A 17,799-nucleotide genomic window follows, 5' to 3' on the forward strand; every position below is an offset into this window, starting at 1 on the left:
ATCAATACTTCTGTTAATTAGATCAGCTCAATTAAAGTCTTGCCTCTCTAAAACAATGACTTGTATTGTTTTACTGTTGCTTTGATGTTGAATGCAGAGCTTTCACCATTTGAGATTTTTTTAAGTATCTATAATTTATTATTCATAACAGGAAAAGAAGGTTCCCCTTTTTATCAGAAATATAGCAAGGTTGCTTCGTAGGGATGCATTTATCGAAACCATTATGACATAATAACTTGCATTTCATATGGTAATTGGAAGGATATACAGTGTCCCTCTTCATTTTTATGCAAGCTGTGTTTGTTCTCAGTATAGTTTGTTAACAAAAAGCTTTCATCTGTAGTTAAGACATAATGAAGGATGTTGTTCTTTCAAGGAATGGAACTCATTCAGTGATAAATGTGCAGGTGTTTCCTGAGTCAGTGTCAAGCTTTGACATGATTCACAGAAATACTACTTGCTTGGGTATCAGCAGTTGTGGGTCTCACATAAAAATTAATTATCAATATTCCTTCCATACAGTAATTGTGATGTATTTTTATTTTCTTGGTATGTTTGTAGAAAATTCTGTCAATTGGCAGCCACGTGTAGGTTTCACATATATGTACTTGATGTTCCTTCCATACAGTAATTGTGGTGTATTTTTATTTCTTGGTATGTTCGTAGAAAATTCTGTCAATTGGCAGCCACTTGTAGGTTTCACATACAAGTACTTGATGTTCTTTCCATACGTTAGTAGTTGTATATTTCTATTTCTTGGTATTTTTGTAGGCAGTTCTGCCAATTGGCAGCCAGGATTTCAATTTGTTGCAGCCTCCATATACAGTTACATGTACTGATATCTGTAGTAAAACTTCAATTTTGTGTCATTTGCATAATGGTGTTCATCATATTTCCATAGTACCACGATAGTCTTCCACCTACAAATACACATTGAAGGTGATAGGTTAGAGTGTAAAATAACAAAGTGTATAAATTTTTGTACACTGTACTTAAAATGCTTGTAAACAGTTGTATCTATGATCTATGTAATGTAATGCTTCTCACCTTTGCTCCCCACCCTTCCTCCCCCTTCAAACTCCCAAAATAACAACTTACCTGTTTTGTGTATGGAGGCTGGACATGTCCCTTGTATGGAAGGGATTGAGGAAGGGATGTTTTTTAACATCCCTCCATCACCGTCAGGAAATATTGCAATTTCATGATTTTTCATTTGAAAAATTTATCTTTGCACGTATTGTGCAAATTCTGACAGAGTTCATGCAGTTTGCCATTCAAAATGTGGAACGTTTCATTCTGGAATATTCAGACTGGTCATCTATATGAGACTAACATGAATGTTTTTTTTTATTTATTTACCGAAGTGTGCCATGCCAGGTATTACCAACTCAAACTATTGATAACATTCTGCCCCATCATTTACTTAACTGATCAAACTTGTTTTTGTAATGTGGCAAATAAATAATGATCATTATGATTGATTTAACACCACACGCAGATTGAAGTAAATCCAAATTATTACACTCTTTGTCAGTGCAAAAGCAATTGTCTTATTTGCTTGTGATTTAAAAAGCTGTGAAATACATTAAGATTCATTTTTATTTGAATTACTTACTATGTAAAAGTACAATGTAGTTACTTTATTGGTCTTCATTAGCTGTATAGTTCAAAATCTTATCTCAGATGCATCATAGTATTAAAGGGAAAGTTAATTTGGAAAATGATATGTTCACAAAGCTTTCAGGGAAATAAAGATGGGCTTATGATCACTGTAGTAGGACTCTAGGGTACCTGCAGATTGTACAATTTGTGGTACATTTGTGTAAATATGATCTATTTGTGTACGGTAGTCAGTTGTATACTGGTTGATCAACTGATTGTATCCTCTGTCTGTTATCAAACATTTTTTGAGAGCGTTTTGTTCTGTAGTCTCCTGCATTAGATTGATATTGAAATCCCCAAGGATTACAGTCGGTATGGCACGGTTTGTCAATACTGAGTTATGAAGATGAGTGAGTGCATCAATGAACTGCGAAATTGAAACATTATTTTTAGACCGATAGATACCAACCACATGAAAATTTGGAATTGGATGGCTTAGAACCATAACAGTTATTTCTACATTATTAAAGTTGAACCTGTATGGAATTTCAATACAACTCAAATCATTCTTTATGTACACGGCAGTTCCATAGCAAGTTCTTAAGGTAGAGTGATTGAAGTCATTTCTGTAAAGTGTAAATCCGCTCAGCTGGTATGTTTCATCCCTATCTGACAAACAAAGCTTTGTTTCAACAAAAATATTGACATCAGATTTTTGAATGTTGTAATCACTTCGCACATCCTCTATGTGGAGGTGGAGAGATCTTACATTCTGAAACAAGATTGTTTTTGTTTGTGGAGAATCTACATGTACAGTCTCTAAAACTGCTAAAGGCCTGAGGCTTGCTTCTTTTCTAAGTCTGCTCATTTCATTTTTTACTTTTTCGCTTACCTTAATTTTGTTTTCATTCAATTTGAGAATACTAAGTGCAGAACTGTTTCTTACTCTGCTTAAGCCAACGTAATGCATGTGCTCCCTTGTGGATGCTGGAAAATCAACAACTGCTTCATCTAATGTGTCACCTTGACAACGGTGAATAGTCTTGGCAGCAGCAGGTCTAAGTGGAAATTGTCGCCTAAGAATTTGAACTTGACATTTTTTACTGATTCGGAATTGTCTTGTTACTTCTAAAACTGGTGTCCAGTCTTTATTTATGTTTGTTTTGTACAAATGTGCATTTTCTCTGCGCTGCTTTCTGCCTATTTCAGAATGTGGAAATGACACCCAAATAATACTTGGCCTGGTGGAATTGTCAACTCTGTAATCTATGTTCTCTATGACACACTCTGCACCATTAGTGAGTCCATCAGTAACATCAATATTAGTTGTCAAGTCATATTTTGCGGCAGTTGCTATCGACACTAATGAATATAAGCCCATTGTCTTTGTGGGGTCATCTGGGATTTTATTTTTCATTTGTTTCTTAAGATCATCAGACATATCTCCCACTAAAATGTCCACAGCCTTGATCTGAGCTTTATCAGTTTTTGAGAGAGTATACAGGGCATTGTTGTGAGCATCTACTGATGCATTTGTAGTAAACAAATGAGTCACATTCATGGGGTAATTATCATTTCCTGGTGTTACATTCAGAAGTCTTTGTTTCAACATGGCTATATCATCTTCAGAGTGCTTTCCCTCTCTCAAGCGGTTGAGTAGCTCAGCAAACTGCTTATCATCTTTTTGTCTCATGATTTCTGTTATTTCAAAGAGGGTGAAGTATTCTGTCCAAATGTTACTTGCTAAGTCACCATAGCCCATTTGGGAATTTTCAAAGATCCACTTATCAAAAACTGGCTTCAACTGGAAAAGATCTCCAACAGTTATCAAACTTATTCCACCAAATGGTTCCTTAGTACCCATAATCTGTTGTAATCTTAAATTCAAAAAGTTGAACATTCCACTTCCAACCATAGAGATCTCATCAATAAATATTGCTTTTAGTTTCACGAGTTGTGTTCTAATGGTATTTAGTCTGTCACTATCCAGTGCACAGTACTCAAAACCTCTATTGGCAGGTATCTTAAAAGCAGAATGCAGTGTGTTACCTTTTATATTGAATGCTGCTTTGCCTGTAGGGGCTGTTTTGACAACTTTCACATCATCTGGATTTTCTCCTGCCATACTGTTCAGATATCTTATCAGTGCTTCATATAACGCATTAGTTAGGGTACTTTTCCCAACTCCAGCACCTCCACTTAAGAACAATCTTAGAGGGTCATCTTTAGTTTTGACTGAATGTAAGACATGATAAAAAAACTGCCTTTGTTTTTCATTCAAAGAGCGTACAAGTGCATAATAATCGTCATCTGAGATATGCTTTGTAACAAGTTCATCCTGATCATTACTTCTAGGAAAGATACCAATATCATCAAGCATATCATACTGGCTGTGCTGCTTGTTTTTGCCAGGGTCAAAGCAACCAAACAGTTCACTAGGCTTTTCTTTAACAGCACAGTCCTGCTTATTGATATGCTCTGCATTAGGAGCAACATTGTCAAAGTTGTCATGTTCAACATTACTTAGATCCTCCACTGCTTTATCTAGTATTTCTGAATGGCATTCATATTGGTGCCTGTTGTGGAGAACCTCATTCTGAACTTGTTGAAATCGTTCTTGGTAAGTTTTACAGTCATTTATCAAATCCGTACTTTCGTTTCGCCATGGTGTATAAAGCATAAGTTGCTCTCTATAATGATTTTCTGGGTCTTTATCTTTATGGTATCTAACAGATCGGATGATTTTAGCCCTTTTTCGTTTCACTAGTTTTAGACCTCCTTTTAATTTGTATTCTTTTGGTTCATATTCAAGTTCAGTGGCACTCATACCATCAGGGTCATCATCAGTGTTGTCATCAAAATCTGTTTCGGGCAAGAAGTCATCAAGACCTGTGACTAATGGCTCATTACAACTATGAGCATGTTCATCTTTAACACAATTGTACCATGCAACAAAGTCAGCCAAGCACAACTTTTCTAATTGTTTTGGTCTTCTTTGATAGCGTTTAATGATGTTGTCAGATTCAATGTCGGGTGAACTGTCAGGTAACTCTTTAAGCTTATCCAATTTCTTTACTAAGAATGTCCTTTCATCTGGAGGTGAGGTGCCAATAAACTGAACATCTCGGGAGGATCTTCTCAATGGCATTTGTAATACAAGATACACAGCTTCTTGAGCACTGATTTCCACTGCATTCAAAAATTTGTTTCCAATGTGCCTTATTCTATTTCTAATATCATTATCACCAGATTTGGCTTCTTCAGATGCTTTTTCTAGAAGTCTGCTCATACCTCTTTGGCCTTTTGTAATGTAAGAAAGTATGTATGTAGCACATGCATAAGGATCTAGTACATATTGTATGTCCAAGTTTGCTTGCCATGCTTTGAGTAAATAAGTGTTATAACTGTTAATCCTTATTTCTGATGGTGCTCTTTTCAGAAATAATGTGTCACGCTTTAATGTGTGCCTGATAGCTAGGATATAACATTCTTCAGTTAACTGCAATTTGCTGAGAAAGTTTTGAAATGTGATTTCTTCGCCATATTTCATGCTGTCAAGAAACTCTTTTACTTTTTCAGAATTTTCTTTAATCTTTTTCTGGTTTTCTTCATCAATGCAGGAGTTTTCAAGGGGTGTTAAAATCATTGTTCTTGGCATTGGTGGCAATGGGAAATTAAATCTACAAATCTTATTCCCTGCCTTCTTACATGTTTTTGCATGCCTGTGCATCTGTAAGTTGACAAGGTCTTCCATTTCACTAGAACTGTCTGGTTTTTGGCAGGTGATATACTTATCAACAAACTTCTCAATTTCTTCATTAGGATCTTTTTCATATTGTGGAGCTCCTTTCACCCAAAATAAACCATGGATGTGTGGGCTACCTCTTTGTTGAAATTCGACTCTATAAAAATAATCGGCTATTTCTCCTATTGGTATTGCACTGCACTTTAACACATCACTAATAAATAACTGAACCATGTGATCAAAGTTCCTTGAACAGGTGACAGGATCTTTTTGAATAAGATCTGATTTTTGTTTCCATGTCATTTGCTTGATCTCATCATCAGTGTACTCTTTCTTTTCTACAATTCTGCCTAAGGTTTTAAGTAGATGAGTCCACCTTGTTTCAGCAGCTGAGAAAGAGCAAAACCATGTGGGGTTGCCTAGTTGACGAATCATAGCAAACAAGTCTCTTTTGCACTTCTCAAAATAAGGAGGTGAAGATCTAAGATTCTTTAAAACTCTAAAACCTTCATCAAGATGTACAAGCTTATTAAGATAATCCTCTGACTTCAAGTCACCAGCAGTGTATTTCTTTCCCTTGGTCTTACACTTTCTAAGAGCAATGCATGCACTGTCTTGAATTTGTTTGATTTGCAGTTTTTTTAGCTTAAAGAATATGTTTGGCACAGACATTGCTGCTCTTCTATCCTGACATCTTAATTCCCACTTAGCAACTGTACTATAAGTTACTGGTACTTTTCTTTCATTGTTGTCAGGTCTCTGCTTTCCACAGAATATTGTGGGGAATGATAAATATTCGGAATCTTTATCCATGAATATTCCTAATGGTTTATTTCCTTCTCCTGGTGCAAATGAAATAATTTTATCTGCATTTTCAGCAACATCTGCTTCCTGTAGCAGTGTATCTGTAATACCTGAAGGGCGTTCGGCAATTTCGCACCAGCCATCGCTATCATCATTATCTATGTCTGGATTATCAACATCAACAGTTGAAATACTGTTTTGGCAATCATGTGTTTTATCCTTTGTCACAGTTTCATCAGTTTGCACATCACAGCTTGATTTGTCAGCATTTTGAAGAAACTCATTCCATTCTTTATGGGCACTGCATTGCAAACTTATGTTATTTACCCATGCATTTTGCACTTCTATGCCTTCACTTTTGAATAAGTCACTTGTGCCTACAAGATATTTGGCTGCATCTAACACTTTCTTAGGTCTAATGTTTTGAAACTGATAATGATGCTTATAACTGAGACGCCTTTTAAGTTTTATTGGAATGGTATGTGATTCATTGATTGGCCTTGGCAGAGAGTGAATAGTTGAATTTACATCACTTGGTACATTGACAATATTTCCATGAATAGACAACTGGCCACCTCTTGGTAATTCGCGAATTTGCATGAACGGAATACGTGGTGATATAAGCCGTTCCTCTAATGGTGTCAAATTTAACAGTTCAGGCTTCTCAGGAAAACTCATTTTATTGGCTTTAGAACAGCTGGGCAATCTGCCTTTTTTTAGATTTGAATCACAAGTTGTGCAAATCCATTCAGTATTGTCTACACTTCTTACCCCAGTGACACAAGAGTCCACAACATCTCGTGAACAAGCCTTGTACTTATTAGAATGACATTTGACTACTGAGGACCTGTACCACAACTGGTCACAACAGGTACAAATGTATTCTGGACCACATTTTATTCTTTTGTGGAAGGAATTTACCATAGAAATCATACTGTTTTCATTTTTCTGCGCTTCTAAGTCATCATTATCAATACTTGTTCCAAGTGATATATTTTCTGCATTTTGAAATGGCATTTCAGCGGCTGGTACAGTTGCATGTAAATTGTTTTTTTTTCTTAATTTTGCCTTTTTGTTTATTTGCCTAATGTGTTCTGGGTTGTTCGCTTTCCGTTTTCTAAATATCTGTCTATCAATTTCCTTTCTGCGTTCTAGGTTTTTTGCTTTGCAGTTTCTCAAAGACTGTTTGGCAACTTCCCGTATGAGTTCTGGGTTCTCCGCTTTCCGTTTTCTCTTAGACTGTTTGGCAACTTCCCGTATGAGTTCTGGATTCTCCGCTTTCCGTTTTCTTTAAGACTGTTTGTCAACTTCCCGTATGAGTTCTGGGTTCTCTTCTTTCTGTTTTCTTTTTGACTGTTTAAAAATTTCCCTCAAATGTTCTGGGTTGGTCATTTTCCTCTTTCTGGCAGCTTTGCTATTTTTCTCCCTAGTTGCTTCAATATTTTTGTGTATTCTCTGCAGTGAATTTTCATTCTCTCTTTTTCTAAATTCTGGATCAGCTCTTCTCTTTTTCATGTATTCTCTAATGTAAGCTCTGCGTTTTTCTTTTCTATCAATTAGGTTGTCTCCAAGTGATGTTTGACCACATTTTATCTTGTTTGTTAACTCAGAACTTTTTTTTACTACTGTAGATACATAATGAGTTTCACCTATGTGCCCGATGTAAATATTTGTGCGTCCTCTCGTTACACTTCCTGGTTGAACAACAGTAACAGGTGCAAAAGTTTCATTTGATTCAGTAATATGAATTGATAAATTCAGACAATTGGCCACTGCTTGAATTATAATCGCATCAGCCCATGTTCCCTGACATGACATATTACTTAAATATCCTTGCCAAGAATAATCAGTATTACTCTCTATAAATTGTTCAGGGTTATGCTGTAAATACTGAACACCGAGACTACGCACATGAAAATGGTGATTAGGATTATCATACAGTTGATGTGAAACAGCTCGAAAAAAACAGTCACCACCTCCACCAACATCAAGTGCGGTTCTATTTAATTCTGACAACCTGGTTTCTAGTAATGAAACTGAATTGGCAACTAAGCTACCACGTGCTTCTGAATTAGTATTTACATCGCAATGATCAGGTCCCGGGTTCTCTTCAACATCACCACTTAAAGATATGACTCTCCGAGAAAAATGATAAGTTTGGCCTTTACAGCATTTTAATTTCTTTAACATTTTGTCATCAACACACACGTAAAACAATGGTGAATTCTTATGCTTTAATGTCCTCAGTCGCGCAACAGTTAGGTACAAGCTTGGCCTGACAAAGCACTTGTTTGAAGATAATAAACACTTTGGTCTCACAAGCCGTTCAGTGAAATAACAACGATTACACTCGTACAGCATAAGTCTGAGCTTAGATGAACTTGGTATGTACTTCTTAAGGTATGATTTGGCAGCAAGTCGAATAATTCTTGCCTTTCTAAATAACTTGATAAATTTCCTGTATGGAATTCTGGAAGGTTCTCTTGCCCGTTTCCTTCTAGAATGTAACCTACATCTTACCCTTGAATTTCTACATTCGTCCATTTCATCTGTTTGCAAAGCACAAGCACTCGGTGGATTATCAGTTGGTGATTTATGCAATGGTTTCTGCTCAGTGAACTCAGCTTTATTCTTGGCAACGAAGGCACCGTTAAACTGACCATTCATCAAAGAAGTGTTCCACTCACACGTCTGTTCGTGTTTGGCATGGATTTCCTCATGGAGTAGCTCACAGTTTTCTGCATATATAGCATTCATTTGCTCATATTTGATTTTCATTTGTTCATATCTGGTTTTCATTTGCTCATATTTGCTTATCATTTGCTCATGTTTAGCTTTCTCGCTTTCCATAGTTATGGCATAACCCCAGCGAGCGGGGGATTCGACACATGTCTGATATGTCTCCTCGCCGTTCAAATTACCCTGGCGAGTCGAGGGTTTTACCGATGTTTCTGTCCCTGAATACTCACAGGACTTATTATGAACATCTACATCAATACAGGCATCCATTGCATAAAACACCCCGTGGAAATACACAGCGTAAACAGCCAACACAAGAGCTTGCCCCAAACTGAAATTCAAAACAAAATGGCGGATTGCAACGTTTTAGCACTGCAAATCATGTGCTTTGTCAGGTGACCTGTACGACTATTTCCCGCTCTGTTCCCGAACACAACCGAAGCACAGTCGATCTGCATGTTTAGGATTTGTTCATAAAAACATATTGTTTGGTATAAGTAGAAGCTTACCTGTGTTATGTTATGGAGCTTGCGAAGCAGAAGATCAACACAAAGAACACAAACTATGCGAGTCCGTCCCCCGATCCTGTGAGCTCCAATTTCTGAGAAAACCACTGCCGAGCGTCTCCACAGATCCATGATGATATGAACGGAAAGTATAGCCAGTAAAACAAGCCATTTGTGAGGAAATTGAGCCACTACACTGCAGTAAAATAGGTCATTTGGCCAGTAAATCATCCCATTTACTGCAAGAACTTTTATCGATACACGATCGCTGTCAAAACTTATTAGAGCCTACGGACATCGTTGCAGATAATCAGCGGTTCGATGGACTCCACGTTGTCTATTGCATTCATATAAGTTTTAATCGGAGATTTTTTGTAATTGTCGGATTAGCACAGAAGGATGGGTGTCAGACTGCCAACCTAGTGGTTAAGGGTTCGACGCCAAGCCGGAGCTAGGCAATTTTTTTTTCCTTTTTTGTTTCTTTTTTTTTTTTTTAACCCCGAGGTGCTAATAAATGTTTTTTTTATTATTTTGCTCTGATTATCTGCATAAGAAAATAAAAGCATTGAAGCCGTGTAGTAATTACACTGTACATGGATTCCGTATATGTACTTTATATTCATAAACATTTTCTTGCAAACACGAAACGGTCAACCACGCAAGCGATTTTAGCCAACGCTCTGGTTTCTAGATAGATGTGATTTTTGATGAAAACTTATGTGAAACCCGATTTAATTTTCAAATGTTCGTACTTGTACGTGTACGACGCTATTTATAAACTCGACAGATGAGATCGATCGGCCGCGGGCCCGCGGTACATCTTGCGGATGTCAAAGTCGACTTTTTCGGCGGTCGAGTACTTTCCACACAAAATTGTAGGCCACATTTTGTTTTGTTTTGTTTTTCCCTTGTTATAAAAACCTCTTAAAATTTAAGGCCGGCCTTTTATACGGCCGCCCTGCTACGTTCTTACTTCTGTTATATCCGCTGGTCAGCGGAATTGCAAAAAGTGTTTACAGATGATGGAACGACCAACCATGCGAGTGCCATTGGGCTACCCACAATACTCCTGAATAAATTCAGTCGTAAAAATGGATAAAATCCGATGCCACAAACTTCTAATTTCCAAACAAAAAGCATTTCATCAGCAAGGATGATCAAAACCACAACAGCACTTTGGAAGCTTAGCAAAATATCTCTCTGGTATCCGTTTTAGCAAATACAAGCTTTCTTTTTCGCCAGTGTAGAGACTCCAATTTTGAGCTGCGAATAGTTTGTACCGAACACAAGAATATACAGTTTTCAGTGAAGAAAATAACCACCAAACCTACGTGTCCACTTATTTCTTATTCTTCTGTATAACTCGATTACAGCCAGTGCACTGCTCAATGAAGGATCTTGGCAAACCCTCCGTTTATGAGATCGATTGCACTCACTCTTGATCAAGCACAACGTCACTCTTCGACAGCGGATTTTATGCGTCTCGACTCGGCACACTGATCTTTGAAATCGTCAGCAAGGTTGAAATTCACATTTTTGCGATACAAATGCGGTTGAGAACTCTATTTCTGTAGAATATCCCAGCCAACAAACGCCAGTTTACGAAATCTAAGATTCGAGTTGCCATCGCATCGTCCGCCATTTTGATTTTGCTTGAGCTGGAGTCGCTTTGTCACGTGACTCGAATGTTTTGATCCGACTCCGAAAACAATGGTTTCGTTACGTCACGCGTATACCCTTTTCTGCGTATATTCTGAACTGTTAACAAGTATCTACATTATTTTAATTATTCATCTTTGCCATTGTGGGATGACACCTCCATTGTAAGCCAATTAAAAGCAGACCTTGTGTGCTGCTGTCAACCTGATTCGATCCACGCGAATGAGCACGCGATCAATCGGGACTACATCAAATAAAGGGACTGTGTCACGAATTTTAGCCAAATTTGGTCGTTAAAAATGACCATCAAATTCGGTGAAATATAAAAATGACCTCTTAAAACAGTGAAGGAACATTTCAATAACACAGTAAACTGACAAAAGAAGGTACGGATTGCCAAAAGTGACGAAGATCGAAATGGATGGGTTTTTGAAATATTGCTGGGCTGAACAGTTTTCAAAGTTAGTCTCGTTTGCTTGAAACTTTAAATTATAACGCCTGGAAGACACATTTTGTTGCAATGAAGCCATAGTTTTGTCATTCAGATCCATAGAATTAATTTCTTTGCAAACATTTAGTTTCATAGCAAGTATTTGGCAAAACTTAATAAAATAAACTTAACTCAGCCCTGACACAGCCCCTTTAAATAAACCGTTTTAAGTGTTTTCTATCGCCACAGAACCAAACATGACCAAAAATGCCATTGGCCCAGAAGTGTCAAAAGGAACATGCCCATTGTTTTCAACCAATCATCGATTATTGGGTTTGGGGGCAATTTACACCGCGAGCGGACGTTGCAACTCGTTGGAGGGTTTCACTTCGAAATCGCATGAAATCTCGTACATTCCTTTACATGCGGCCGTGCTTTCCTTACACAGTTTCTGAGCTTCCGGCAGTGCCCAAAGCAATGACTGGAATTTGAATGACCATTCGCACAAATAGAAACAAAACCTAACATATATTTTGACAGGTTTATGTGAACTTCTTATTTTGATTCTTCAGTGTCTCATCCATTTTCATTCGAGATGTAAACACACTATTTAATCAAAGCCTCTTCGAGCCACGACTGAATTTTTTTCACCAAGTTTTACGTTTGGTTTTCATATCTTGAACATATATGAGCGGCAGATGTTCAAACATTTCTTTGATGCAATTAAAAAGCAAAAAACGAGCAAACATGCGTGACAATTGCAGACAATCGGCGGTTGACCCCACAATGTCTGTTACATTGATATAAGATCTTTTCATTTTACGTGACTGAGATTGTCGGATTAGCTCAGTCGTGTAGGTTTCAGGATGGAGTGTGAGAGGTCGTGAGATCAAAGCCCAGAAGTGTCTGTTCCTTTTTCCCTTTTTTTCTGTTTTTACCCCGCAGCACTAAAATGGTTTGTTTATTCTATCGCTCCTGTATACATTGGAGAATAAAAGCATTTACATGTAAGCCGTAAAGTAATAACGCTGTAAATAAATATATCAGAACATATAGACTGATTCAGGTAAGTATACGAAAGAGATCGATCGGTGCATCGCTTTTGCGGCTCTTAATGTGGAAGATAAACTTGTTTATCGTATTTAAAATTTCCGGCGTTATCTTTGCAATAGGAAATTATGTTATGCGAGGAATCTTCTATGTATAGTATGAATGCGCGAGTGTCAGTTTCATGCATGCGTTACAAGCAGCTGTAACGCATGCAAATATCGCATGTTGCATCGTTTTTGCGGCTCTTAATGTCCACTTTTTCGGCGGTCAAGTACCTTCCACACATAATTTTCAGCCGCATTTCGTTTCTTTGCTTTTGTCTTCCTTGTTAAACCTTAAAAAATAGCCTTATTACGACCGCCTTGCTACACTCTTACTTCTCTTATCAAAATGTTTACAGCTGATGGACCAACCAACCAACCAACCGACCAACCATGTGAGTGAAGTCGGGCTACCCACTATACTCCTTCATTGAAAATTCAGTCGTAAAAACGAACAATGATCGCCTAAATAAGAAATGTAAAGAAATAATTGTGATATTTTGAATTTTTAAGTTTTGATTCAGGCGGCTAACTTGATGAACTTTTTGCTCATATTATTATTCACCGCAATTCCACAATTCCACATTTGATAAGGTACAGTTTAAGTTGTGTATCTTTCACGGTAACCATTACTCAGAATAACTATACCGTAAAATTCCGGTTATAAGCCCCCCCCCCGGTTATAAGCCCATCTACCTGGAAACAAAAAAATACATCCGATTATAAGCCCCCCCGGATATAAGCCCCCCTCTACCGGATGACAGTACTGAACAGGGCTAAATGTTGCTTTATTATGCGTTTTTAACCCAAAAACGTATTTCGATCAACACTCCCGAGGATCGTTTCGAAACGTTTTTTTCATTCCGCTTATAAGCCCTCCCGGATATAAGCCCCTCCGCTTATAAGCCCACCCAAAAACCCTTACGAAGTTGTATAAGCCCAGGGCTTATAACCGGAATTCTACGGTATATTGAAATTAGCGATGAATTAGAAGCGATGCTAATGAGATGATAGTGCCTGTTTAGTTGATGTGGAACTCGCTGGGTTCCCAAGCCCTGGATGGAACGAGTCAACCCACGGATCGGAAGGGCAATACCGTTTATTGAGTTATTTTTTTCAAAAATAGCTCTTAGTCGGCGCGATGGACCTGTAATCAGTCAGTGAAGTATGTGTGTTTGTCACACCAATCAGATTTCAGTTACTATCGGAACCAATCAAATTGTAGTTTATAAAGGGGAAGCAATCTGACACAGTTGTAGTGAGCGATTTTCGTTCGAAATTTTTAGATTAGAAGGAGGTGGAATCGGTGAGTTGTGAATTAACCCTGGATTAAAAACGTTTTTCGTAACGCTCGCCTAGGCCTGCTTACAACGCACACGCCGTGAGCGAAAGACCCAACATTAACTTGTTATTCGTCTTATTCGAGCGTACGTTTGGAGAGGCTAGCTTTCCTGACCGTAGTAAAAATTACATATAACATTTGCACAACGCAGATTTGGAGAATAATGTTGTAATTACTTTTGCCGCCCGCTTTGCGAAGTTCGTTGGGAAATTGGAAAGTTTGTTACGAAGTTGCCAAATAGGTTGCGAGTTTGCGAATCAAATTGTGAGCTTCGATACAAAGTTCCCAACTTCGGCCCGAATTTATTAAAACCTTCTGTAATTATGTTATCAAAAAGGGCTTTGCTTCGCTAAACTGTTGGAAACAAATGTCACAAAAATAAAAAAAAACTTTTATGTTCAGCGAGCCGTAAACATGTTGTCTCGAACAAATTAGTCTTCCCTGTCGCATCGCGTCGGCGAGGTTGCCTATTTACCGAGTTAGGATTTCGAGTTGGATTTCGAGTTAGGATTTCGAGTTGGATTTTCGAGTTGGATTTTCGAGTTAGGATTTCGAGTTGGATTTTCGAGTTGGATTTTCGAGTTGGATTCTCGAGTTAGGATTTTTTTGGCGGGATTTTTTTGGCGCGTTTTTTTTGGCGGGGTTTCCAATAAGTTTTCAGTGGTTTTACACAACGTACTTTGCCAGCGGTGTTGCACATGCAAAAATTTTTTGTCGGCAAAAATTTTTTTTGGGATCACTTTCTTGTGCAAAATTTTCATAGAATATCCACTGAAACGTCTTGAGAGTATCAGATGTTTGTTTAGAAATGCAAAGCGATTCAAAAAATGATTTTGGTTTCTAAGTGGACGAATTTTTTGAGCTTGTGTATACCATAAAATCGCTAACAATACACCCGCTCATCTTTATTTCGATGTGCTACACAAACAAGACGGATCGAAATCCGCCAATCACAGTCCACTAGTATGACCTTCTGAACTTGTGGGCTCATTTGCATGAAATCAACACCGGCCGGAAATGAGCCCACAAGTTCAGAAGGTCATGCTAGTGGGCTGTGATTGGCGGATTTCGATCCGTCTTGTTTGTGTAGCACATCGAAAGATGAGCGGGTGTAAGTGTCATGAACATAGCGATTTTATGGTATGCACAAGCTCGAAAAATTCGTCCACTTCGAAACCGAAATAATTTTAAGAATCGCTTGGCATTTCTAAACAAACTTCGAATATTCTTATTGGGTTTTTAAAGTAAATAGAGATATTCATCCATTCATTCGTTTGCGTGACTTGTTTTCTGTTTCATACTGTCGAGAACAATACTGTAGCGATTTTATAGTATACCGACTAGTTCGGATATTTCGTAAACTAGAAAAACAAAAACAATTTTTTGAATCGCTTGACATTTCTAAACAAACATCTGATACTCTCAAGAAGTTTCAGTGGATATTCTATGAAAATTTTGCACAAGAAAGTGATCCCAAAAAAAAAATTTTGCCGACAAAAAATTTTTGCATGTGCAACACCGCTGGCAAAGTACGTTGTGTAAAACCACTGAAAACTTATTGGAAACCCCGCCAAAAAAAACGCGCCAAAAAAATCCCGCCAAAAAAATCCTAACTCGAGAATCCAACTCGAAAATCCAACTCGAAAATCCAACTCGAAATCCTAACTCGAAAATCCAACTCGAAAATCCAACTCGAAATCCTAACTCGAAAATCCAACTCGAAAATCCAACTCGAAATCCTAACTCGAAATCCAACTCGAAATCCTAACTCGAAAATCCAACTCGAAAATCCAACTCGAAATCCTTACTCGAAATCCAACTCGAAATCCTAACTCGGGAGTTAGTTTGTCTCCGCGTCGGCGTCGATTAAAATCAATTTTACATATGGGTAAACCATCCAGTTTCATCCGGTTTACAAACGCAGAAGACTTGAAATTGAAGACAGTGAAGATTATGCCTCACAGAAATAGCTAAATGTGTGTTTTCATACAAAATTTATTTATCGGCAAATCACTTGCGTGATCGCTGATGCGAAACGTTGTCTTGCACTTCAAGCTACTTCAACTTTCCTTGACAAGTTCTAAAATCTTCGAGTTCAGAAATCGCCATGACTTTCGAGCAACATGTCTTGTTTCTCCTCAACTACCAAACTTGGAAAGTTCAGTCGGCCGAAGTTGGGAACTTTGTATCGAAGTTCGCAATTTGATTTGCAAACTCGCAACGTAATTGGCAACTTCATAACAAAGTTTCCAATTTCCCAACAAACTTCGCAAAGCGGGCGGCCAAAGTAAACTGAAATCAACTGCAAAACATCTCGTTCAAAAATTTAATGAACCGGTACAAGTATTAACTTTGCTGTTAAAAACAACTACGATCGATAGCAAAAACAGAATGAGAGCGTGCCATTCGTGACAATTTGATAACTCAATTAGTTCTTGTTTGTTGAATAGAATTTACGTTGTGAATGAACGAAAATCTTTGTTGAACAGTTCTGACAGGAAACAAATACTCCAGGTGTACTGCGCTCTAAAGAACTTTTCCGAAGAGATTGGTTTTTGATTTGATTCGTTTATTATAGTACTTTTCGTTCAATGTCTATATGGAGACGTGGCTTTTATAATAATAATTACAAATTTGTTGTGCGCAAATTCCATACATAAATGTTCAAATGCGCATTACAAAAAAAAAAAAAAAAAAAAAAATGAACGTTACACGCTAAAAGTTAAAATTACAGCTTAAAAACTAAAATTCTTAAAACTAAGTTATAGGTTAAAAATTACAAGCGTTAAAGTACAATTTATACCTAACTAAAATCTAAAATTCTAAGAAATTACAATTCTATTCGGATTTTAATAAAAACGCTTTAGAAAACAAATATGTTTTAAGTTTGCCTTTAAAATCGGTAACAGTGTTCACAGATCTGATCGCTAAAGGAAGAGCGTTCCAAAGTTTTGGGGCAGCATATGTAAAGGAGCGATCACCCAGTGTTGCCTTGGATAACGGCTTCGGATAACTAAGGAGAAGGCTTTTTCGAGAAAAACAAGGGTATCGTGTTACGTTCGTTTTAAAAAAACAAAGGTATCATGTTACAAAAGTGAGAAAAACAACAGTATCATGTTACAGTGTTTGGCAAAAAGCCAAAAGTATTCCGTAACAAACAAAAGTAACACGTTTTAACCGCTTTAAACAGAATAAGAACTTGCCATTTTGTGACATTTTGATAATTGAATTAGTTTTTGTTTTTCAATTAAATGATGAAAATTTACGTATTGAATAAAACAGTTCTGATGTATCAAAATGCACGTAAAAATTATTTTGTTAGCAAGGAAATTTTGTGCAAAAAAGTGACTCCGTGGGCCGCCATACACAAATAGCTCAACCCATGGCATAAACCATCCCAACAGGACAATCACCCAGTTTCACCCCAAGCCACCCCATAAATTGAAAAAATAACTCCTGCACGCTTAGCGTGCCTATGTTTATGTCCTGTTGCTATATATAGCCTGAGCACCCACATGTTTTTCGTAAGACGCTGCACAAGACCCTATATGCTGCTGTCAGTCTGATTCGATCCACGCGAATGAGCACGCAATCAGTTGGAACTACAAAACATCAACAAAGTCAATTTCGCTTACAGAGTCAAAAATGATTGCTGGTGATGCTAAAAGTCGCTAAATTCCCTCTCCGTTCGTTGGGCAAGAGGCTGTTATACTTAAAATTTCTTTTGCAGCAAGCGAAGAACAAACCGAAAACAATTTTATTTGCAAGTTGCTGGTTTAGCCGTTTGACAGCTAGGATCGGGTAGTCATTCATTGGGATTCGCAACTTGACAACCCGACTCTACTGTACTAGGGAACGACCTGGCAGGTTGCTTCGAGTAT

At 37.6% G+C, this 17,799-nt stretch overlaps 1 protein-coding gene across 1 annotated transcript; it reads right to left on the reverse strand.

Annotated features, from left to right (window-relative positions):
- Positions 1 to 887: 887 nt before the first annotated feature.
- Positions 888 to 7,168, reverse strand: LOC144628664 (uncharacterized). The gene is made up of 3 exons (XM_078486802.1): positions 4,255 to 7,168; positions 2,495 to 4,080; positions 888 to 920 (listed from the first exon to the last, which is right to left on the reverse strand). The coding sequence occupies exons 1-3, from the start codon at positions 7,166 to 7,168 to the stop codon at positions 888 to 890; spliced, it is 4,533 nt and encodes a 1,510-aa protein (XP_078342928.1).
- Between the last annotated feature and the right edge of the window lie 10,631 nt (positions 7,169 to 17,799).

This window comes from Oculina patagonica, chromosome 10 (genome assembly GCF_052425735.1).
Source record: "Oculina patagonica isolate OP01 chromosome 10, crgOcupat, whole genome shotgun sequence".
NCBI classification, from domain to species: Eukaryota; Metazoa; Cnidaria; class Anthozoa; order Scleractinia; family Oculinidae; genus Oculina; species Oculina patagonica.